At 42.2% G+C, this 24,833-nt stretch overlaps 1 protein-coding gene across 1 annotated transcript in view; it reads right to left on the bottom strand.

Moving 5' to 3' along the window:
* Nucleotides 1–21,013: 21,013 nt before the first annotated feature.
* LOC149449398 (NACHT, LRR and PYD domains-containing protein 3-like) overlaps nt 21,014–24,833 on the bottom strand; it is a gene marked incomplete at its 5' end in the record, with an annotated part of 75,203 nt that continues 71,383 nt past the window's right edge. Inside the window, one exon of the mRNA XM_089693291.1 lies at nt 21,014–22,725. Coding sequence (XP_089549417.1) covers nt 21,014–22,725 — 1,712 coding nt within the window. The remainder of the gene's footprint in view (nt 22,726–24,833) is intronic.

Below are 24,833 nucleotides of genomic sequence, written 5' to 3'. Positions count from 1 at the left end.
CCCCCATACACATTTTTGCCCCACAAAGTTTCTCAGTCAGCAGTTTACTGTGTGGTTCAGAGATGACAGTCTCTATCAAGCCCTAACATAGGTCCTCTATTACAGTACATCTCATTGTGATTCCAACAACACATGTTGGCTCTATTTGATGCTGCTAGCCAATAAACATTTTTAAGAAAACTTTAAATTGATAAGAGCTCTTGTAATAGATGCTCCTCAATACATCCTCTAAAGTTTATTCTATGACAATGTCATATGTTTATTTTATTTGCTGTCCAGCAGTTATATTGGCAAAGCAATTGCATTTGTGTTTTTTTTTCTGTGTATGGTCATTAATCCTACTGTTCATTGTTATGCTGCTGCCATTGTTTTTATTGTACTCATTTATTTTATATCCTCCCCTGTATCTGTATGATTCAATTTTCTTCTCCTTTATTGTACATTTCTGCTATTCTTCCTGCAAGACACACACTGAAGTGAGAAAAAAAATATTCCTTTTAACCACTTCAAAAACCAACATCTACCATATCATATAGTTTGCCTGAATCTTTTGTATGCAATACAAATTCAGGGATTCCGAGTGTTTGGTGAGTTCAACTATCCAATGAAAACTGCAGTGATTTTTTTCTGATTCATTCAGACTAGGCAGAGATCTCAGGAAGAAAAAAGTCACCATTAGTCCTCATGCACACTGGGAGTTTTGATTACGCTGGTAGTGTTAACTGTGTAAAGTCACATTAAAAACAGTTTTCAGCTTTTTAGCATTTTGCATTAGCGATTAGCCGCGATTAGTGGCGTTTCCCACATTTTTTGGTTAAAAAAAATCCAAAAACGCCAGTTTGCAGCGGTTTACCATGTGTTACCGCATTTTTCAGCACAAGAGCATTTTTATAGCTAAAAAAATTCCTCAAGAAACCCACTAGTCCTTGGTTTTTTCCAGCCAAAAAAACAGCTCTGCCAAAAACCGTTGATTACAGTATGTGTGCATGGACACATAGAATAACATGCTGGGGAGTTTACTGGCTGTAGAAAAAAATGTTAAAAGCCAAAAACAGCCGCTGTAAAAATGTCGCGTGTGCAGGAGGACTTACAATGATTGGAGTCAGAATATTTGTAAGTTTTGGATACAAACTGTTCCAAAATATTGTCTCGGTCAGTCCTGTTATACTCACTGTAAGTCCTCTATCCGGCTTGTTGTCAGAGCTGCCATCAGATCACTGAAATTAGGACCCTCCAGATTGTTATGTGACAGGTTCAGTGTCCTCAGTGTCTGGTTATTTCTTATTCCAGATGCCAGATGGGGGCAGGAACTGTCTGTCAGGTGAGTATATATCAATCTGTAGAAGAATGTTAGCAGAAGAAAATGAATTTCTTTCCCAGGAATGAATGTTACTATTTTATACATGGATCATGCATCATTTCTCTCTATTGGAATAATTTATATTACATCACTTTATAAAAGTCCAGTAAGTAGAATGCTATAGGAAAAATGTTATAATGGAGTAGACACCCCAATATTGTCATCCACTGCCAGAATACACTGATCAGTGATTGCAGCCACTGATTGAAAAAAGGTTTTCTAACTTGTCTGTTAAACAGAAGTTGACCTAATGATTGACTTCTGCTGAATAAGGATGGCCACACACTGATCAAAATTCACATGGTTCCTGCTAAACCGGCTGAATTTCAATATATCTATGGCCAGTTATAGACAACAGTCCTAGATTGGCTATTTAGGGACTAAAAAATTAGACTGATTTTGCTTATTATTTTAACACTTGGAATGTTAAACTGTCTCACATTATTATTGTTTCAGTCACTCCTGTTATACTCACTGTAATTCCTCTATCTGGCTTGTTGTCAGAGCTGCCATCAGATCACTGAAATGAGGACCCTCCAGGTTGTTATTAGACAGGTTCAGTGTCCTCAGTGTCTGGTTATTTCTTATTCCAGATGCCAGGTGGGGGCAGGAACTGTCTGTCAGGTGAATCTTATCCAATCTGTAGAAGAAGAGAAGAATGTTACCAGAAGAATATTCATATCTCCCCCAGGAATGAATGTAACTATTCTCTATGTGAATGTAACGCATTTCTCTTTATTTGAATCAATTATATTAGATCACTTCATAAAACTCTGATAATTAGAATTCTATAAGAAAAATGTTATAATGGAGTAGACTCCTCAATATTGGCATCCATGTGTAGGGATGGTGATATCTCTATACACAGGATGACCACAGAATACCACTGACATGACTTGTATTGTGCTATATAATCTTCTGAATGGAGCATGAATGGTATCAGCAGACAGTGTGAGGCTGAAATAATGCAGACCATAGACGGGTCGTTTATCGGCCGAATTTTCGTCCGCACGAAAAATAGGCCGATAATCACGCCGTTAGTGGGGTCAGCCCGTCAGCCATTTTTCGCGGATCTCCTCATTTATTTTTATCAGTCATGCTGGAAAATCCATGAAAAATGGCCATTTTTTGTGGACATGGGTGGCAGCATCGGCAACGGGGCTGACCGATTTTTCATTTATCAGCCGAAAATTCGGCCAATAAACGGCCCATCTATGGCCTGCCTTAGTATTGCTAGTGACAGGCCAGGATGATATTATCTGATATTCTATTTATCTCTGCTGATAAGAGCTTTGTATCCCTTAATTTCTGTGAGATAATGCACCAATTCACCCAGAAAATTGTTGCAATTACAAATGTTTAGGCATTCTTATGTTTTTTTTCTTTTGTTTGTATTGGTATGACACAAAAAAGTGGAAAAACAAAAAGCCAGAGCTGACACATTCCACTCAAAACCCCAAAATGGACTGGACAAAATTATTGGCACCCTCAATTTAATATTTGGTAGCACACCCCTTGGAAAAAATCAACTGAAATCATTTGCTTCCTGTAACCATCAATGAGTTTCTTACACCTCTCTACTGGAATTTTGGACCACTTTTCTTTTGCCAACTGCTCCAGGTCTCTTTTGCCAACTGCTGTTTTGAGGTCTCTCCACAGGTGCTCTGTGGGATTGAAATCTAGACTCATTGCTTGCCAGTTCAGTACTCTACAACGCTTTGTCTTAAACCATTTCTGGGTGCTTTTTTGACATGTGCTCTGGGTCAGTGACCTGCTTTATGGCCCATGACCCAACTTTCTGACACTGAGTTCAAACTTGCACCCCAGAATTCTTTGGTAATCTTCAGATTTCATAATGCCATTCACACGGCCAAGACATCCAGTGCCTGAAGCAGCAAAGCAACTCCAAAACATCAGTGAATCTCTATCATGACGGTATTCTTTTCTTTAAAGGCTTTTTCTGAAAACAGTAGAAAGATGAGTTTTACAAAAAATCTGTAATTTTGTTTTGTCTGTCCGCAGCACATTATCCGAAAAGGATTTTGGCTTCCTCAGGTAAGTTTTGGCAAACTCCAATCTGGCTTTTTTATGTTTCAGTGTCAGCGGTTGGGTCCTCCTGGGTCTCCTACCATAGTGTCCCTTTTCATTCAGATGGCGACATAATGCAAGCTAACACAGTTGTACCCTGTGCCTGAAGGTCAACTTGAATTTGTCTGGAAGTTGATCGAGGTTCATTAGCCACCATTTGAACAATCCTTCATTGCAATCTTTGATAAATTTTTCGCTTTCATCCATGTCTCGAGAGATTAGCTACAGTGCCATGGGCTGCAAACTCCTTTCTCTTCTCCATGCTCCATGTGGCACACATAGACACCCAACAGAAAGGCTGAGTAAATTTTTCACCATTTTAATTGGTTGCCAGTGTGATTTCTATATTGTTAGATTCTGTTAGTTGATAAAGGTGAGTTTAATTACAAATTACAGGAGCATCACAAACTTGGAATGTAATTATTTCTTACAATTTTGAGAAGGTGTCAATTTTGTCCAGTCCATTTTGGGGTTTTGTGTGGAATGTGTCAGATTTGGCTTTTTTGTTTCTCAATTTTTTGTGTCATACCAATAAAAACAAAAGAAATAAACATGACAATGCCTAAACATTTGTAATTGTAACAATTTTCTGGGTGAAGTGGTGCATTATCTAACAGAAATTCAAGGGTGTCAATATTTTTGGCCATGACTGTAGGCCCTTTTCACATGGGCAATCAGTTTAGGTCCGTCTGTCGGTTTATCAGATGGATCCAGTCTGAAGCACAATGTATGCTTATAGGTGGACAAATGTACAGTAAATGGATAATCATCCATTTACATCCACCTATATCAATGTCCATTTTTTAAAAATGGAAAAGCCAATGTCCAGGCCTGCTGAAATGGATCAGATGTAAATGGATGTAAACAGATGCCATCCATTTACAGTATTTCCATTTACTGTATGTCCATTTATAGGCAAGACAAATTTTTTGTTTCTATTTTTGACACCTCTGATTGGTCTCCTCAACAACTAAGAAAACAGATGCAAAAACAGATGTAGACCGAAGTCAATTGAATCCTTTTTTAATCTGAAAAACCGCAAGAGAACGGATGACGTCCATGTGAAAGGGGCTTAAGTATCAAATGGTCATGAGTCATGTCCGGTGCCAGGAATTTGTTTGAGGCTCTGATTGCAGTCAGAACTGGTTCACACCAGAAACAGTCCAGTGCATTTTTTAAACTGCATCAAAAACGCATGCACAGTGTTCTACATGTATTCCAATGATCTTAGTTCACACCAGTGCAGTGTGTTCTTTTGCAGTTAACAAAAGTAGAACCTGCAGCATTTCTTTTGTCTGGAATGCAGAAAAATGCATATAAATGCTCCAGAATTTACTGGAAAACACAATATTCTAAATTAAATATTTCAAGTCTAAAAATAATAAAATCCACTGGAATGCATAAAAAATGCATCCAAACCCATATGCCAAAATGCACTCTGAAACACAGAAATTGTGGTGTGATCTGATCCCCATCTATGACCTCCTAAAATCTCATCTATTCATACAGATACCAGACTCCATTTATTATGTACTTTTAAAGCTTTTAGGGTCACCATACATGTTACAACCTGACCATACGATCTTTGTACAATCAACTTTAAATTTACCGAAACTATGTAATATTTTGTTCTATCCAATCAGGCAGGCTTGTGCACTACATAGTTGATGGTACATCTAAAGAAGATTGTACTTTGCATAGTGAGCTTCAGAAAAAAGTCTTTTTAGAGATGAGCGCGATAGGATTCTAAGACAAAGACACTAGTCTGGGATTGGATTAGGGAGTATAAAAATTAGTTTAATTTAGTACAGTATCAGATTATTTCATGGTTAAAATGTTTATCTGTCCCAGAATATTATTGTATCAGTCAGTCTTGTTATACTCACTGTAAGTCCTCTATCCGGCTTGTTGTCAGAGCTGCCATCAGATCACTGAAATGAGGACCCTCCAGATTGTTCCAGGACAGGCTCAGTGTCTTCAGTGTCTGGTTATTTCTTATTCCAGATGCCAGGTGGGGGCAGGAACTGTCTGTCAGGTGATTATTTCGCAAACTATAAAATAGAAGAATGTTACCAGAAGAAAATTAATTTCTCCTCCAGGAATGAATGTAATTATACATGAATGGAACTCATTTCTCTTTATTAGAATCATTTGTATTAAATCACTTTATAAAACTCAAGTAAATAGCATTTTATAAGAAACAATTGTATAATAAAGTAGACACCCCAATACTGTCCTCCATGTGTAGAGACGGTGATATCTCCGCACGCAGGATGACCACAGAATACCACTGACATGACTCATATTGTGCTATCATCTCCTTGTGTATGGAGCATGAATCATATCAGCAGACAGTATGAGGCCAGAATCAGCATTGCTAGTGATTGGGTGGGATGATTTTTATAAGATATTCTGTTTATCTCTGCTAAGAGCTCTGTACTCATCGGAAGTAATGGGCAGACACTGAATAGCAGATGGTCATGTCAGGCGACAGGAAGCTCATAGGAATCTCTAATTGCTCATGGGGAAAGATCAGATTCCCCCATTTACGACTTCCTATAACCTCATCTATTTTAATAAATACCAGACTAAATTTTATTTTTACATTTTTAAAGCTTTTTGAAAAATGATTTTTTATAGCTGATAAATTGTGATAAGATTCTAAGAGTTAGACAACAGTCTGAGATTATCTACTTAGGAAGTCCAAAAATTAAATAATTGTTTTTTGGTTAGAATGTTAAACTGTCCCAGAATATTATTGTCTCAGTCAGTTTTGTTATACTCACTGTAATTCCTCTATCCGGCTTGTTGTCAGAGCTGCCATCAGATCACTGAAATGAGGACCCTCCAGATTGTTCCCAGACAGGTTCAGTGTCCTCAGTGTCTGGTTATTTCTTATTCCAGATGCCAGGTGGGGGCAGGAACTGTCTGTCAGGTTATTATTCATCAATCTGTAGAAGAGAAGAATGTTATCAGAACAAAATGAATTTCTTCCCCAAGAATGAATGTAACGATTCTCTACATGAATGGAACTCATTTCTCTTTATTGGAATCATTTATATTAGATCACTTTATAAAACTCCAGCAAATAGAAACTTATAAGAAAAATGTTATAATGGAGTACAAAGCCCAATACAGTCCTCCATGTGTAGAGACGGTGATATCTCCGTACACAGGATGACCACAGAATACCACTGAAATGACTCGTATTGGTATCAACAGAGAGTGTGAGGCCAGAATCAATATTGCTAGTAATTGGAAACTCAATAAAACAATTAGTGTGACTTTTAGTGCCGGTTCTCACTGCACATCACGTGATTCACACACGAATCGCACCGTATTTCTGCGCAAATCATGTGCGATTTCTGTGCAGTGCAATTTGAGCCATACATTTTGTATGTCTCAAATCGCACACCCATAGCATAAACAACATGAAAGTATGGATTCATCCTGCCTTGTATCAATGGTTCAGGCTGGTGGTGGTGGTGTAATGGTGTGGGGGATATTTTATTGGCTCACTTTGATTCCCTTAGTACCAGTTGAGCATCGTTTAAACGCCACGGCCTACCTGAGTATTGTTGCTGACCACGTTTATCCCTTTATGACTACAGTTTGCCCATCTTCTGATGGCTACTTCCAGCAGGATATTGCACCATGTCACAAAGTTCAAATCATCTCAAACTGGTTTCTTGAACATGACAATGAGTTCACTGTATTCCAATGACCTCCACAGTCACCAGATAGCCAACCAATAGAGCAACTTTGGGATGTGGTGGAATGGGAAATTCCCATCATGGATGTGCAGCCGACAAATCTGCAGCACCTGCGTGATGCTATCCTGTCACTATAGACCAAAATCTCTGAGGAATGTTTCCAACACCCTGTTGAATCTATGACATGAAGCACTATGGCATTTCTGAATGCAAAAGGGTGTCCAACCCAATACTAGCAAGGTGTACCTAATAAAGTGGCTGGTGAGTGTACATGTCTATATATAATGTGTGTGTATGAATGTGTATATATATATATATATATATATATATATAAGCAGAATCCCAGTCCAACCTCAAGGAATACCATGGGGGGGGGGGGGGTGTTCAGGAACATATTTAGTCTCTAGACACTGAAAGGTTTCTTCACAGTGAGAGCTGTGAAAATGTGGAATAGACTCCCTCAAGAGTTGATTCTGGCCAGCTCAGTGTATTACTTTAAAAAAGTCCTGGATTCTTTCTTGGATACACAGAATATAACTGGATACTAACATTTATAGGTAAAATTGATCCAGGGAATATGCATTTGCCTCTCGGGGGATCAGGAAGGAATTTTTTCCCTCGCAGGAGCATATTGGATCATGCTTTGCTGTTTTTTTTTCCTTCCTCTGGATCAACTGTGGGTGTAGGATTATAACTTTTTTTTTTTTAAATGGTGGAACTGAATGGACTTTTGTCTTTTTTTCAGCCAGACTAACAATGTAACTACCGGTATGTAAGATTCTTTTGCAGCATACAATCTTGGTTTTGGCTCAAGCTGAAAGGCACACTGGCCTGTACACATACAAAATACAGGAAACTATTTTTGTGTGTAGACTGCACAGAAGCAACAGTATCTCACAGTACACCCTTCACATTTTTGTAAATATTTTATTATATCTTTTCATGTGACAACATTGAAGAAATGACACTTTGCTACAATGTAAAGTAGTGAGTGTACAGCTTGTATAACAGTGAAAATTTGCCGTCTCCTCAAAATAACTCAACACACAGCCATTAATGTCTAAACCTCTGGCAACAAAAGTGAGTACACCCCTAAATGAAAATGTCCAAATTGGGCCCAATTAGCCATTTTACCTTCCCGGTGTCATGTGACTCATTAATGTTACAAGGTCTCAGGTGTGAATGGGGAGCAGGTGTGTTAAATTTGGTGTTATCGCTCTCATACTGGTCACTGGAAGTACAACATTCACTCCATGGCAAATATTTCTCTGAGGGTCTGAAAAAAAAAAATTGTTGCTCTACATAAAGATGGCCTAGGCTATACCAAGATTGCCTAGACCCTAAAACTGAGCTGCAGCATGGTGGCCAAGACCATACAGCGATTTAACAGGACAGGTTCCATTCAGAACAGGCCTCGCTATGTTCAACCAAAGAAGTTGAGTGCACATGCTCAGCATCATATCTAGAGGTTGTCTTTGGGAAATAGACGTATGAGTGCTGCCAGCAGTGTTGCAGAGGTTGAAGGGGTGGGGGGGTCAGTATGTCAGTTCTCAGACCATATGCCACACAAGGCATCAAATTGGTCTACATGGCTGCCATCCCAGAAGGAAGTCTCTTCTAAAAATGATGCACAAGAAAGCCAGCAAACAGTTTGCTGAAGACAAGCAGACTAAGGATATGGATTACTGGAACCATGTCTTCAGGTCTGATGAGACCAAGAAAAACTTATTTGGTTCAGATGGTGTCAACCATGTGTGGCGGCAACCAGGTGAGGAGGAATAACACAAGTGTATCTTTCTTACAGTCAAGCATGGTGGTAGGATTGTCATGGTCTGGGGCTGCTTGAGTGCTGCCTGCACTGGGGAGCTACAGTTCATTGAGGAAACTATGAATGCCAACATGTACTGTGACATACTGAAGCAGAGCATGATCCCCTTCCTTCAGTGACTGGGCCGCAGGGCAGTATTCCAACATGATAACGACCCCAAACACACCTACAAGACGACCACTGCCTTGCTAAAGAAGCTGAGGGTAAAGGTGATGGACTGGCCAAGCATGTCTCCAGACCTAAACCCTATTGAGCATCTGTGGGGCATCCTCAAACAGAAGGTGGAGGAGCGCAACATCTCTAACATCCACCAGCTACGTGATGTCGTCATGGAGGAGTGGAAGAGGACTCCAGTGGCAACCTGTGAAGCTCTAGTGAACTCCATGCCCAAGAGGGTTAAGGCAGTGCTAGAAAATAATGGTGGCCACACAAAATATAGACACTTTGGGCCCAATTCGTACATTTTAACTTAGAGTGTACTCACTTTTATTGCCAGCGGTTTAGACATTAATGGCTGAGTGTTGAGGTATTTTGAGGGGACAGCAAATTTCCATGTTATACAAGCTGTACACTCACTACGTCACATTGCAGCAAAGTGTCATTTCTTCAGTGTTGTCACATGAAAAGATATAATAAAACATTTACAAAAAGTGAGGGGTGTACTTACTTCTGGGAAATGCTGTAAATGATCTCAGTAACAGTCCTGTAATGCCAGGAGCATACGGTAAGTTTTTTCATTCAATCCTGAATGAAAAAAAAAAAAACTGAGGAGCTTGCTGTATTAATTATGTGATAGTTAAGTACAGCAATCTCCCTGCTGTGCTATTCCCCTTGCCAAAACACACCAGTCAGCACTCGCAGCCATTGGCAGCAAGAGTTGATCAGATGCCAATGGGCTTCTGGTTTTCCAGCATGCTGGTTCGACAGATGCCAGACAAGGACCTGTATACACGGGCTGAATGCTGGCTGGTTTTTATTGTACCGGCTGATTTTGGCCAATATTCGGCCCATGTGTACAAGGCTTAAATCAAGTTTACAACTGATAATGGAGATCTGCTAACACAATACAGACGGGGTGAATTAGGTCAAATATAACTCCCCAGCCTCCTGATGAACATTACATAGCAAAGGAAAGCTAAAGTCAGAGTTTTTAAGCTGGTGAAATCCAAGTAAAAATGTAAGCAGCAATTTATACATTTTTATGCTATGTTAATGGAAATAACAAATATATAGGTTTTATCCCTGCAGAAGTAGAAATACACTCTGAGACATAGTTATCCTTAATCCTTTTGCATGTTGGGATGTGGATGGGTGTAAACAGGGAATGAGTTTACAGATTCTCTGTGCATAGAGCAGTCATGTGAATGATGTGATATGCTGAGTTTCATGAATTCGTCTGGTGAGCCTTATTTTATATGGAGTAAAATATAGAGTTCTGGATTTTATCACACTATTGGAAGCATTTTTTTCCTTCCATGTGATGAGCCTATTATCCCACAGAAAGCAGAGTTCAGAAGGAGAGGTGCCTGTTGAGGAGAAGCAAAACTGGTCTGGGTGCTGTTCTGAAGCGCTTCTGCCTATCTGAAATATGAGAGGCAATATGATCTGGTGGGTTACACTAGATTGGAGGTATTCACTGAAGGCACCGTTGCTGATAAATGTTTAAAGTGGAAAGAAGACACAGGAGTGGTATTTGTGTTTATAAAATTATTTCAAAGTTTCTTAGGACTGAATTCACTGGACACTTATGCTTTGTTTAAAAACATTTCTGGGGGGGCGTGGTCTGCCGTGATTAGGAATGGCCGCCTAAGCTCGGAGCTCCCGCCAGCCAGGGACAGCTTCAACCTCTGCACTGAGGACCGGGTGAGCGTGCGGTGTGCTGAGATGGGGAAAATGGGTCGCAACGCCTCCGGATCCCGGTCACGACCCCCTCGGGTCCCAAATCAGCAGCAGCAGCAGGCCAGACACATTAAGGAGCTCTTCCGCTCCCAACAGAGAGAGAGGCCGCAGGCATCCACCTCTCCCTCTCACTCCCCCCCTCCCTCCTCAGCCGCAGATGCTGCTGGCTCACAGAGCACAGCTTCTGGCACAGCTCCAACCACGTTGCCTGACACTATACCCCAGCATGATCTCTCCTCAGCCTCCCACTCCTTATCATTGAGAGACCTTCATGCTGTAGCTGCCGACATAAAGGTCACGTTCACCACCACCCTAAATGACCTACATGATGACCTTCACGTCCTGGGCACCAGATTAGAGAGGGTGGAACTCACCTCCAAACAAAATGCAGAGGCCATAGTTGAAATACAGCAGATGACAGCGTCACATGCTTCAAATATCCGAGAATTCTACAGACACATTGAAGATTTAGACAACCGCGGACGCAGACATAATATCCGACTCCGCGGCCTGCCTGAATCTGTGGAACAGAGCGACATTCACAGAACAGCGGAGGCTATCTTTAATGATCTTCTAGGTCGTCCACCTGCGGCCCCAAGTGCACACAGAGCGCTTCGTCCCAGGGGCAGAGATGACGACCCACCCAGAGACATTATATGCTGCCTAGTTAGCTTCCCGCTTAAAGAGGACATCCTCAGATGCGCCAGAGAAAGAAGACGCCTCCTGTACCGGGGGGGCGGAAATACATCTTTTCCAAGATCTATCCAACTTGACCCTGCAACAAAGGCGGGAACTTCGCCCTCTATTGGACTCACTCCGCTCCCACAATATTCCCTACATGTGGCGATTTTCCTTCTGCCTCTCTGCACAAGCTAATGGGCACAATGTCAACCTGCGTACTCCCGAAGATTTACCCAATTTCTGCGTCTCTTTGGACATACCTTTGATTGACCTTCCTGACTGGTACAGAACCATGCGGATTCCATCTGCCTCAGATACCAGACCGGAAACCAGTGCAATGGACTGGCAAGGTCCACTTTTTCATCGACGCCGCCCTGTTCCTGCGACCCCTCCGAGACCTCCCGACAGAGGCCCGTCTGCCGTCTCCAGCCCGACAGCCACTTTAGCGCACCGACGACCCCGACATGATATTTAGGAGCCTCTGACTCCCATCTGCCCTTGGCCCTCTCATCCACAGCGCTTAACCAGCTCACTGCCGGCTCCAAACCCGCACACCGCACCTCCGTGGTACTACAAGAGGACTCTTTGTCTACCTGTGTCCTCCACTGCGTTCCTAGGTTCATTCACTCTGGAATCCCCCACTCTCCTGTTCATGCTGGTGCTCCTGGATTCTTTGTCACATACACATCTGCACGCCTATAGCTGCCTCCAGGGCCTCACTCCGCAACCCCTGCCTTCCACATGGTAGCCCATCTACCTCGGTTCATCTACACTTCAGTTCAGTGAAGGACCTCTGAAAGATCCCTGCTCTCCTGCCCCAATCTTCCATTCACCACAGGACTCTGTACTGTTGTCTACAAGGATATCCGATTGTCTCAGTGAGGACCTCCGGGCCCCTCTTTTCTGCATCGCTCTCAAGTCGACTTGAACAGTACACCAAAGACCACCTGTGGATCTTTTTTTCTTTTTCCTGACCAGAGCTGGGGTGTTGGGTTCGGAAGGGGAGGTGGGGAGGCAGGGGGACCCATTGATTGTCGGGATGAAGAGAGGGAGTTTGAAGGGTCAGTTCTGGTTTTTTATTGTTTCATGGTTTTTACTATGGGAGCGAGCATCATCTCTTCATACTCTCCGGAGAAGAGTCCCCCATGAAGTTGTTAACTCCTCTCCCACTTTCGTATCTTCCTTCACTCCATCCATAGGACTGGAGCACTGTTGCCATCGCCCCTTCACTATACCCATTATACTCTCCTCCCCTTTCCTTACCTCTCCTCCTGGATTTGCTTGAGGTGCTGCTCGACTCCCCCACTGCCTTTGGAGCACTAGCTGGTTCATTGTCCTGTTTTTCTCTACCTTTCATATACTGTGTTATAAATTGTTAACTAATGGTCTAGTTGATCATTGTTTGCAGGTCTGTCGTCACATGGTATTTTTGCTATCTCTGATATGTGGCCTAATGTCATTACCTCTGGCAGGTCGTAACATTGTTTACCCCCTCTTGTAGTGCACCTGTGGCCCTATAGCCTGCTCAGATTCTGAATGGGGATTTTTTTTTTTTTCCACACCCGGCCTGTTCCCGACCGCATTTTCTCAATCTTTCAATGCTTTAATTTTTCTGATTGAACAGGTTACGTTTCAGTCTTTACTCCACTTATTTTTTTTTTCATAGGTGACTTCCGCCCGCACCTATCCGCTATGTATAGTGCCTGGGTACCCATCCCCCACACTGCAATTATCCCCGTTATCCCCTTTACACTTCCTTTACACTTTCCAAGGAAGCACCAGCCATCCATTCTTCCAGTGGAGGACTGCGTGACTGCCCTATTTGTCTGGCCTCAGTAGCTCACCGTATTGTTTACCCTACATTCGCCCTCCCTCTCCAATTCTAACATTTTCCTTCCACCAGTGTCTATCTGCTGGCGGGTTCCCCCATTTTGGATTTAATCCCACCTCGTTCCCCACACAGTGGGCTCAGTGAGCTTTTACTGAATTTAGCCGGCTACTGTTATTGTCTCTCCTCTTCTTTTTGTTTTTTTTTTTCCTTTCTCTCCCTATTTCCTTTCTCCCTTTCTTTATTCCTCTCACACTTACGTGGACTAGCAGGTCTACTCCTCAAGCCGGGTTTTTACTTTTTCTTATCTCCTCACTTTCACCTCTCTCCCCCCCCCCCCTTTTTTTTTTTCCTCTTCTCTCTCTCTCTTTTTGGCCATGCCCTCCTCCAATTTCATGTCAGGACAGTTGTCCTTAAAAGTCCTTTCGCTTAATGTTAAAGGTTTGCACACGCCTGAAAAACGCTCCCTTCTGTTCTCCTACCTGTACAAACAAAGAGCAGATATTGTCTTTCTCCAAGAGACACATTTTCGTCAAGACTCCATTCCCAAGCTTTTTAATTACCACTTTCCGACAGTCTTTCACGCTTCCAACCCCTTGGCTAAGTCAAAGGGCGTAGCCATTCTGATTGCCAGACATCTCCCTTTGACAGTGACGGACTCTCTTCCGGATCCTGAAGGTAGATCTTTGTTCCTTAAAGGCACGCTTTGCCAATAGGCCCATTACACTCGCTAATCTCTACGCTCCTAAAACCAAGCAGGTCTCCTTTGTACGCTCGATCGTTGATACTCTTTCCACCTTTCAGTCAGGCATGCTGATATTGGGGGCAGACCTGAATGTCCCTTTATGCCCACTGCCGGACTCCTCTTCAGGCAGTTCCTTCCTGCCATATAAATCTCTTAGGCAGATTTGCACGCAACTACAAGACTTACAACTACATGACTCATGGCGAATCCTTTATCCTAACGTCAAAGACTACACATTCTTTTCTCCACCTCACAATAAATATTCCAGGATAGACTACCTCTTTTTATCACAAGCGGATCTTCCACTCCTACACGCCGCCTCTATAGAACCGATGGTTCTTTCTGATCATCATCCCATAACCATGACGTTGCGGTTCCCTGAAAGACACTCACACGCTAAATTTTGGCGATTAAACGCCTCCTTTCTGTCGGACCCAACAACTGAAACAGAGATCCGTTCCAAATTGTTGGAATATTTTTCAACGAACCGTACTTTAGACACCTCCTCCCTCACGCAATGGGAAGCTCATAAATGCGTTATATGGGGAGCCCTCATAGCTATAGCAACGAAACGTAAAAGGAATAGAGAAGAACATATCAAACATCTTACAGACAGAATAGATTTTTTAGAAAAAGCCCACAAACGCACTCAAGCCGCATTGACAATGACCGAACTCACGAATGTCCGCACGCAACTCCTAACCGAATTAGACAAGGTGGCCAAACGCAGATACATTATGTCTCAGAAGTTGTACTACGAATTTGCGAATAAAAGTGGGAGATTCCTGGCCAGAGCCCTCCGTGTAAAAAGCTCAAGCATGACAGTCCACAAAATCAGAGGTTTGGACGGAGCTGTTGCTACTTCTAATGTCTATATTGCTTCTCATTTTGAGCACTTTTACAACTCCCTATATAACCTCCCTCCTGAATGTCCCCCACAGGAAACCGACACATCTAGGGCCACTCTGATCTCCGATTTCCTCCATCTTTATAGCCCCGCTGCCATTCCTGAGGAAACGGCTCATTCCTTGGATAAGGATTTAGCTTCTGACGAACTGGAGCATGCTGTCAAACAAATGAAACCTGGTAAGAGCCCGGGCCCAGATGGTTTTTTCAGTAGCCTACTATAAATCTTTTTTAGACATCCTGAGAGACCCCTTTCTCTCAGCCTTTAATAGTTTTTCTTCATCGTCCCTGCAGCGACATCGACTTTTAGAAGCGCACATTACAGTCATACCCAAAGGTAACAAGGATGATACCCTGGTTTCCAATTATAGGCCCATCTCCCTACTGAATGTAGATGTGAAAATATTTGCAAAAATTCTGGCCAATTGGCTCCTTCCCTTACTCCCTTCCTTGATCAACTTGGACCAAGTGGGTAGTGGGTTTCATTCCCGGTAGGGAAGCAAGAGATAATACCACCAAGGCCCTCAATATTCTCCACTGGCTTTACAACTCCAACTCCCCTGGGTTCTTCCTTTCTTTGGATGCAAAGAAGGCTTTCGATAGGGTGGCTTGGGATTATTTAAAATCTTCTTCCTTGCAGGCGATCGGTTTGCGTGAACACATGCTCAATTTCATTATGGCCCTCTACTCTGGTCCAACGGCTCGAGTGCGTGTGAATGGCCACTTGTCGAACCCCTTCCCTCTAGGGAATGGGACGTGTCAGGGATGCCCTCTCTCCCCGCTCCTTTTTGTAATATCTTTAGAACCTCTGCTGCACAAAATTCACTCAAACCCCGATATCAAAGGCATTACAGCTGCAGCTAAAGAATATAAACTTGCTGCTTATGCGGATGACATCCTTTTGTTTCTTACGGATCCCAGAACCACCCTGCCCAACTTGCTGAAAGATTTCTCATTCTTCCAATTCCTGTCCAACCTCAAAATCAATTACTCAAAGTCTTATGCCCTTAATATCACTCTCTCTTCTGATATGGTATCTTTTTGCCAGTCTCAATTCTCGTTTCGTTGGGAAGAGAAAGCCCTCTCTTATCTCGGCATACAGCTCACTCGTAGTCTAAATGACCCATATGCCAAAAACTTCATCCCTGCCCCCCGTTCCATACAGGAGGATCTCGATAAGTGGCACCGCCCCTGTTTTTCTTGGTTCGGGAGGGCCGCGATACTCAAAATGAACGTACTTCCTCGCCTCCTCTATCTTTTTCAAATCCTGCCTATTCAACTACCACCCACTTTTTTTACCTCCTGCAGGAGAATGTGCTCTTTGTTCCTCTGGAACCATAAGCGTCCGCGCATTTCTTATTCCCAATTGGTCCTTCCTAAACTTAAGGGAGGAATAGGGCTCCCTGACTTACAACGCTATTATTGGGCCTGTCACCTCTCTCGAATTATTGACTGGCATGTTCACTCTTTTACCAAAGCCTGGGTCGATTTAGAGAATTCTTTTTCACCCTCCCCTTTAGCGTCGATCCCCTGGCTTTGGGTGAAGCATACACCTCCGGCCCTCCTCACACACCCATTGATAGTACCTACCTTGAAATTCTTCCGTTTGGCTTGCAAGTCCGCCTCCATTTCAAACGCTCCTAACCCCCTAACTTCTCTTCGCTTAAACCCTGACTTCCCTCCAGGAATGCATGAGGCCTTTCTGTCCAAACATTGGCCTCATAGCCAGATAAAAGTTGAACATTTTTTCCACAATGGCAGTTTGAAACCATACCCATCGTTGGCGGGTAGCATGATAGATCGCACTTTCCCCTTTTGGGCCTACCTCCAAATTAGGCATTTTCTCTAAACTCCTGAAAACCGTCAAAAATGGGTCCACCCTCTTTGAATCCATTTGTTCTAAAACTGAACCCCAGAGGCATCTGATTTCAGTAGTGTACCTCCTCTTAGTTGGCGGTGGGATTCGTGACTCCCTTCCTTCATGCCGATCATGGGGCAGAGACCTGGAAATAGATTTCTCTTCTTCAGACTGGGATCTCATATTTACTTACTCCCACAAATGTTCGCTCAATGTTTCCATGCAAGAAAATGGTTACAAACTGATTTCTCGTTGGTATCGCACCCCTTCTAGAATTCATCGCTAGAATCCCTCCCTGCCTAACAAATGTTGGAGATGTGGGACATTCGATGGGTCACTTCTCCATATCTAGTGGTCTTGCCCAATTATTCAGCCCTTCTGGCAAGACGTTCATCGTATTACCGTATCTGTATCCACATTACCCCTTGACTTTTCTCCAGCCCAATATCTCCTTCATCATTCCTCTCTCCCCAGACGCCTTTATTTTAAATTCCTGGCCATGCACATGATCAACGCGGCTAAACTTTGCCTACCAGTACTATGGGGTTCCACCCGCCCTCCTTCCATACAAGATTGGCTCATACGCCTGGGAAAAATGTCGGAGATGGAAGAACTGATTGCCTCATCACAAGATACCCCAACCAAATTCTCCCATACTTGGGCTTGTTGGATTCACTTCCAAACAACATCTGAATTTCGTTCCCATATGGGCCAATCCACCTGATCCTGTGCCAAACACTTCCAAACCGTATCCCTTCCCATCACTTCTTCATTTTGGGACATCCTGATATCCTTCTCCCCCCTTCTTTGTTGGTTGAAGAGTGATATCTTCTAGCCCAATACACCCGACTGTCCGACACTTTCCCCCGCTTAGGTTAAGCTCACAATGGCCGAGGAAAGAGAGAGAGAGAGAGAGAAGGGGAAGGAAATGTTTTTTGTGTTTTTTTTTATTTTTCTTTCTTCTCTCCCTCCTCTTCCTCCCTTTCTTTCCCCCTTCTCCTCCTTCCCTTTCACCTCTCACATTGCCCTCAGGTGTCGTACACTCACACTCATACAGAAGCAGCACCATACGTGTCTGTTTTTTTTCTTAAGCTCTCCTCTTGCACAGGGGTAACCAGAGCCCGCACCCCACACCGCAGCACCCTCTTCTACCCCATAATATGTCCAGTGACTTTTTTTTTTTTTTGCACTTGCCCTCCTCATTGGACACATTGAGTAATAAATGCCTGAATTTATTGGTTCAGAAACTTTCAGAAGCCTTATTATGTTGCTCAAGTATTATACGCCTACCTGTTTGTTTGTTACTTCTTAACCGCCCACAACCAATCCTATTAATATTCTGTATGACCTGAAATGATTGTCTATGCAAACTACTTATGGTCACCTTTCTTTGTGTATAACTCATGTTATCTGCCTTTTTTTTTTTGGCCTGCCCTCCCCTTCCCCTCCTCTTCTACTCCTCTTCTACTTTCTTGTACCAATGGTATGTTATGTTTTTGTATTTCCCTAATAAACTTTATGGAATAAAAAAAAAAAAAACATTATCACTTTGAGCACAGTAGATTATATACAGTATATATAATATAATAATTTTTATTTTTTTACACACACACACATTTATTTTTTGTTTATGTTTTTCACATCACTGCTAGTGTTTTGAGCACTATATTTTTGATTACTTTATGACATTTGTTTAAAGAGGGGTTAAAGTAGCAGCAATATTTTGGGAGATTTGTTTCTCATTTTCTTTTTTAACGTTGATTTTTTTTCCCCTCACTCTTTGAAACATGGAGAAAGGGTTATGTACACTCACCAGACACTTTGGTAGGTACACCAGTTCAATTGCTTGGTAACACAAATTGCTTATCAGCCAATCAAATGGCAGCAGCTCAATGAATTTAGGCATGTAGATGTGGTGAAGACGACATGCTAAAGTTCAAACTGAGCATCAGAATGGGGAAAAAGGGGGATTTAAGTGACTTTGAATGTGGCATGGTTGTTGGTGCCAGACAATCAAATAATTATTTTCCTCACTGTATAGTGTACTAAAGTTCATCTTCATTTTGTGAGTGCACACAATTTTAAAGCTTGATATGTTGGGTATCCACTGATGCAACAGAACCTCATCTTTAGAGTATTTTTTTACTGATAATTTAAACTTGATAAACTATTGCACAAATATTGTGCAACATAAAAACTAGAACTGCCATTTTATTCTTCAGGGTATCTGCTTTCAGAAAATATATAATGTTTGGGGGTTTTAATTAACCACTTCCCCGCCGCCCTATAGCAGATATACTGCTACAGGGTGGCAGGGGTGCACAAAATCACGTATATTTAAGTGATTTTGCATTCCTGGGTAGGGGTGCGCGTGCCCTGCCCGCGCCGCCATGCGCAGCCATGGCTGTCAATCACTGGGTCCCGGGTAGTGATTACCCGCCGGCGCCCCATGATTACCGAGGATCTCCGAAGGGGAGGAGGGCTGCTTTGTTTACTAACAGTCCTCCTCCCTGTCAGCTCGGGCACACTGTTCTGGATGGCTGTGCACAGCACAGCCATCCAGAGCAGTGTGCTTAAAGAGAAGCACCAACACACCGCCCCCAATAAAATACCTCCAGCACACAGTTAACCCTTTGAGCACCGCTTATGTTAACCCCTTCCTGCCCAGTGCCACTAGTACAGTGTCAGTGCTTTTTTTTTTAGCACTGATCACTGCATTGTTGTCACTGGGGATGTCAGTGACACCAAGTCATTTCCCCCAGTGTCAGAATGTCCACCGCAGTCCCGATCAGTCTCTGAACGCAGCCATTATTAGTAAATAAAATAAAAATAATTCCAGTATCTATACCACCATTAAACGCTATAACTTTCACATAAATTAATTAATTTACAGGTATTGGGATCTTTTTTAGCAAAGACATGTAGCAGAATACATTTTGGCCTAAATTTATCATGAAATGTGATTTTTTTATTTTTTTTTTTAATTTTTTACTGGACATGTTTAGTAGCAAAAAGTCAAAAATATTGTTTTTTTCCTCAAAATTGTTGGTCTATTTATAGCGCAAAAAATAAAAACCGCACAGGTGATCAAATACCACTGAAATAGAGCTCAATTTGTGGGAAAAAAAAAGGACGTACATTTAATTTGGGTGCAGCGTTGTATGACCGTGCAATTGTTAGTTAAAGTAACGCATCGCCGTAATGCAAAACATGCGAGTAAAAAATGCAAAAATGGCAGCAAAAGTATGTCGCATTTACTCTATAATTACAATTAAAACAAGCATTTCAATTCATCTTCTTGGTTGATCATTTAGTGATCTCGTCAATGAATGTATGGGTTGTTTCCTGCTGAGGTCGCACATAACAGTGAAGATTTAGGCTCCGTTCACACCAACACGGTTTTTAGTGCTTTTTGCAGAAACGCACTACAGTCCATTTAATATGATTTCCTATGGAACATGTTCACACCTATGCTCTTTTGAGCTCCTGCGTTTTTGGAAAGGGTCAGGGACTTCTCAATGGAGAATCTGCTGAAGTGCATGGTAGTGTGTTTTTGCCGTGTTTTTTTCCACATTTGCATTTTTATTCTGCCCAGCAAAAAAAAAGCTGAAAAAATGCCCAGCAAAAACACGTGTAGAAAAACGCAAAATGGACAAAAATCAAACTGCATAGGTGGGAACGGGGTCTTATTCAGTGCATGTAACTCTCCAAGGTCAGAGCAGAAACCCCACAGACATTAAACCAATACTGCCACTGCTCTGTGTCTGACACAGACACCCCATAGATCTGATTCTGCTGTGTCTACTCATCTGTGTATTCGCTACAATGATCTAATAGATTCACATATATACATATAGGGGTTTATTTACTAAAGCTGGTTCACTCAGAATCTTGTGCACTTCTACATGGAAACCAATCAGCTTCCAGGTTTTATTGTTAAAGCTTAATTGAACAAGCTGAAGTTAGAAGCTGGCTACCATGCACAGGCGCACCAGTTTCTAAGTGAACTAACTTTAGTAAATAAACCCTGCGGAGTCCACATATAATAGAAATCAAGAAACATCAACAATTTCTTTGGAGCAATTTCTGAACTTTTATAGTTAATCTTTACCTCAAACTTCTGATGCTGTGTAGAGCTGGTATAAATTTCCTCAGTCCTTCATTTTGAATTCTACATGATCTTAGATTTACTTCTTCTGTCTCTCTGCAGAATTGAAGGATAAAAGCCAGCACAGAGCATTCCAGAGGGCTGAGGGGGACTTCAGAAAAGTCAACTTTGTTTGCTCCAATACATTGTGACACCAGAGCCTTATTCCTGCTCTCATGTAAATAGTGCAATACATTAAGAAGCTTTCTCTTGCTTTCTCTGTGTTCATGTTTCTGTTCTTTTCCTATTTTCATCTGGATCCAGGTGATGACATGTCTGGCTGCCTGAGTTGACAATTCTCCTACATGAGACTTTAACATGGATCTAGTAGAAGAGTCTGAGAGACCGCAGATGAAACAGAGGAAAATTTCAGCACGGCCATCTTTGTAAGACTCAGCTTTATCAAGTGTTTCCTGTAATCTGCTAGGATTATAGTTAATAAAATGAACTAAAGCAGCAAAAAACTCCTGAAGTGTGAGATGTAAGAAGGTGTAATCCACATCAGGAGGCTGGCCAGATTCCATCATGAAGGATGAAAAGAGATGTTCATCATTTCTCACACTAAATGACTCCAGGTGACGCTCATCAAATACAATCATGTGATTCATGACTCCATGTTCTGCCATCAACCCAATAGATGTCAGTAGTTCCCGGGCAGTGAGACTGCCATCTTTATTCTGGCTGTGATTGGCCAGAATGTTGGAGACAAAAGTCACAAAGAGTTGTGTCACAGTTTTGGGTAATGTCATCAACTGATCAGCATTTGTTGGTTGGGCTCTGAAACACATTGATAACACTGTACAAATGATCCAGCAGTATGATGGGATATAACAGAAAGTGTACAGCATGTCATTCTCCTGCACATAATGAAAAGCCCTTTCTGACAATTTCTCATTTCCAAAGAAATTTTTAAAGAAGGTCAGTCTGTCTGCATGGAGAAATCCCATGATCTCAGCTATTCTCTGGAAAACACCAGTATCAACTGATGCCAGTCTGGTTGGGCGGCTGGTTATCAGCACAGAGCAACCTATAAGAAGACTCTGCCTCACCAAACTGACCACAATCTCACCAAAACTTGTTCTGTGTTTTGGATTGGACAGTTTACTTGATCTGAAATTCATTTGGTGAATACTTTCATCTAAGCCATCAAATATAAACAAGAGCCTCTCTGGATGTTTTATAATTTTTCCAAACTGATTCTGCAAATGTGGATATTGATGAAGTATCATCTCCTCCAAGCTGACCTCTCCCAGTCTATTAAGGTCCCGAAATCTGAAGAAGAAGACAAAGGCAAATTTCTGGTAGTGTTTTCCAAGCACCCAGTCATAGACAAATTTCTGCATCAGTGTAGTCTTCCCGATTCCTGGCACTCCGCTCACCATTACTGCATGTGGCACACATGGTGACTGGCAGCTCCATCGGAACAGCCTGTTGGGTGAAATGTGTTCTAGTCTAGTTTGTGTTTCCATCAAGCATTCCTCATGTTTTACCCCAGTCTGTATTAGCTCATTCTGGGCACGCTGCCTGAATTCATCAGAGGATACTACAATCAGGTTCACATAACGCTCGTTGATGAGGAATCTTTGTGGTTCCAGGTTAGTTCCTGGGGGTCTATGCTCCACTAGAGTCTCAGTCTTCTCCATCAGATGTTGTTTGTGCTTTCTCTGAATGTCTGGGAATGTAATAAAAATATGTTATGACTCAGATTAAAGCAGTAATTGAAAACGTTGATATAATAATTTTCGAACATTAACATAGATGTTACTATTATTACTTTTTTAATCTTATATTTTGATGTTACAGGTAATTTGTGGTCATCCAACATTCAGATATTGCTCGAGAATATAATTTTATTTTCCCCCAAAAGCAGCTGTGAGGGCTTGAGCTTACACCGTCAGTGTGCACAGGGCCAGAGCCTCCAATAGCAAGGTATAAACAGTCCTCCCAGTGGAAGGGGTGCTGGCAGGGGTTGCCTGTACCCCCCTTCAAAGTGCAATGTTTCCCCTTGGTCTCCCGTGTCTCCTCCCCATATATTCCCATAAGCAGAGCTACCTCTGCTATACTTTGTGCATTGTGCTAGCATCTCTGGCTTTAACTTTTGTGTCCTTCAACCCTAGCCATACAAGTAGAAATTCCAGCCTGCAAGGCAGCATGTCATCCCACAATATTCGGTATTTCCGGCAGGACTTTCATCAAAAATGTCACTATTATCAGGAGTGGCCTGATAGGTTCCAGGATGGCTTAGGTGAGATCACATCTGACTGGAGATACTTTACTATGCAGATATTAATCGCAATAGGACCTGTGGCTAATTACAATTTTTTTCACAGCTCTGAGATGTCGAAGAGCAAGAAGAAAGATGATGCTGGAAGATGAAAAGGTGCGTCCCAAAAAGCCATGTACTTTTGAAACTCCCACCTTTCACCCTGCCAACCAAACACAATGATGCTCTTTATATGAGAGCAGTATAATTACAAAAAAGCACATTTTTTCTAAATATGCCCCCATTCTCCACCTAAAATATTGAAAATTAAATAAAATACAATGTGAATAAATTATATTGATATACAAAGACCCAGATGTTAAAAAATACATTGACTAAGAATTTCTATGAATATAAAATATCAAAAATATTAAAAGCGGTAATGTTAACCACTTGCTGACTATCTAATGCATATGTGTGGCAGCAAGGTGGATGGGCCTTAACATCCATGTATCGCACATATGCATCTCTGTTCTGGGCTGAGAGTGCATTCACTGTGCAATACCATCACACTGACTGAGCTGTCACTAATAGTTCTTGGTCACTATTTATGATTGAAAGGTGGTGATGGGGGGAGGGACTCATAATCATGTGACTGCTGCTACAGCTAATCACAAAGGTCACATTATCAGGAACTCAACATCTGCCTCTGGTCATTCAGGGCCCAATAATAAGGCGGTGGCAAAGGGTTATAAAGATATGGGAAAAAAGAATTGGTCAGTCCTATTTTTAGGATAAAAATCTTTCAATATATGTGTAATGGGGGTAAGGGGTGTAAGGGTGACAGGGTGGTTGTCACATCCTCCATGTTTCCATCCTCAGGTGTCAAGCAAGGGTCAACCCTCTGTGGTTCTTCTAGCTATGCTAGGCACCTTGTACAGGGTAATTTTACTACACATAGGGTGCCTTTTGCTTTGTGCCATTTTTAATAATGCCCCAGGACAAGGCTGAGGCTGCCATAGGAGAATACTAATCCTTAAGGTGGGCCTTTATTCTCAGAGATGAACGTACACTGTGTAAGTTTGGACCATAACTGTTCTCCAGTTAACTCTCAGGTCCACATGACAATGTACACCTTCTCAGTAACTTCCATTTAGGAGGAACATGCTGAGCCTTGTCCACATCCACCTGTCCAGCGTTTCCACTACCATTCCCCAGTAGCAGAGTGGGCCTCCCCGTGCATCTTGCATGGGCTAAACACGTGAACATAACTCTTGAATTTCAGTATCTCTGTACAGGATAGGAACCTATGTGGCATGAATCTACTCCCATTGTTCTGGAAAACAGACCACTGGCGGAAAGAGTGCTGACAATATCTCCCTCACTGCTAGAGGCTGTTCCACCTATAACAGGTACAGGCTACGACAGGCTGCTGCAATGGCAGAACTAATAGGGTCACAAAGGTCACAGTTGCCAGCGGGCCCTGGCATTCCACCACGGTGCTGTTGCGCTGTGGTAGTTCATTGATTCTTCCTGTCAGTGTCAAACTGCCTGCCGGTACATGGTAAAGCATACAC

Source organism: Staurois parvus, unplaced genomic scaffold (assembly GCF_062004578.1).
Source record: "Staurois parvus isolate SC_StPar_1 unplaced genomic scaffold, SC_StPar_1.0 ptg000620l, whole genome shotgun sequence".
NCBI lineage: Eukaryota > Metazoa > Chordata > Amphibia > Anura > Ranidae > Staurois > Staurois parvus.
The sequence above is the reverse complement of the archived record's forward strand: the minus strand, read 5'-3'. Positions and strand labels throughout refer to the sequence as shown.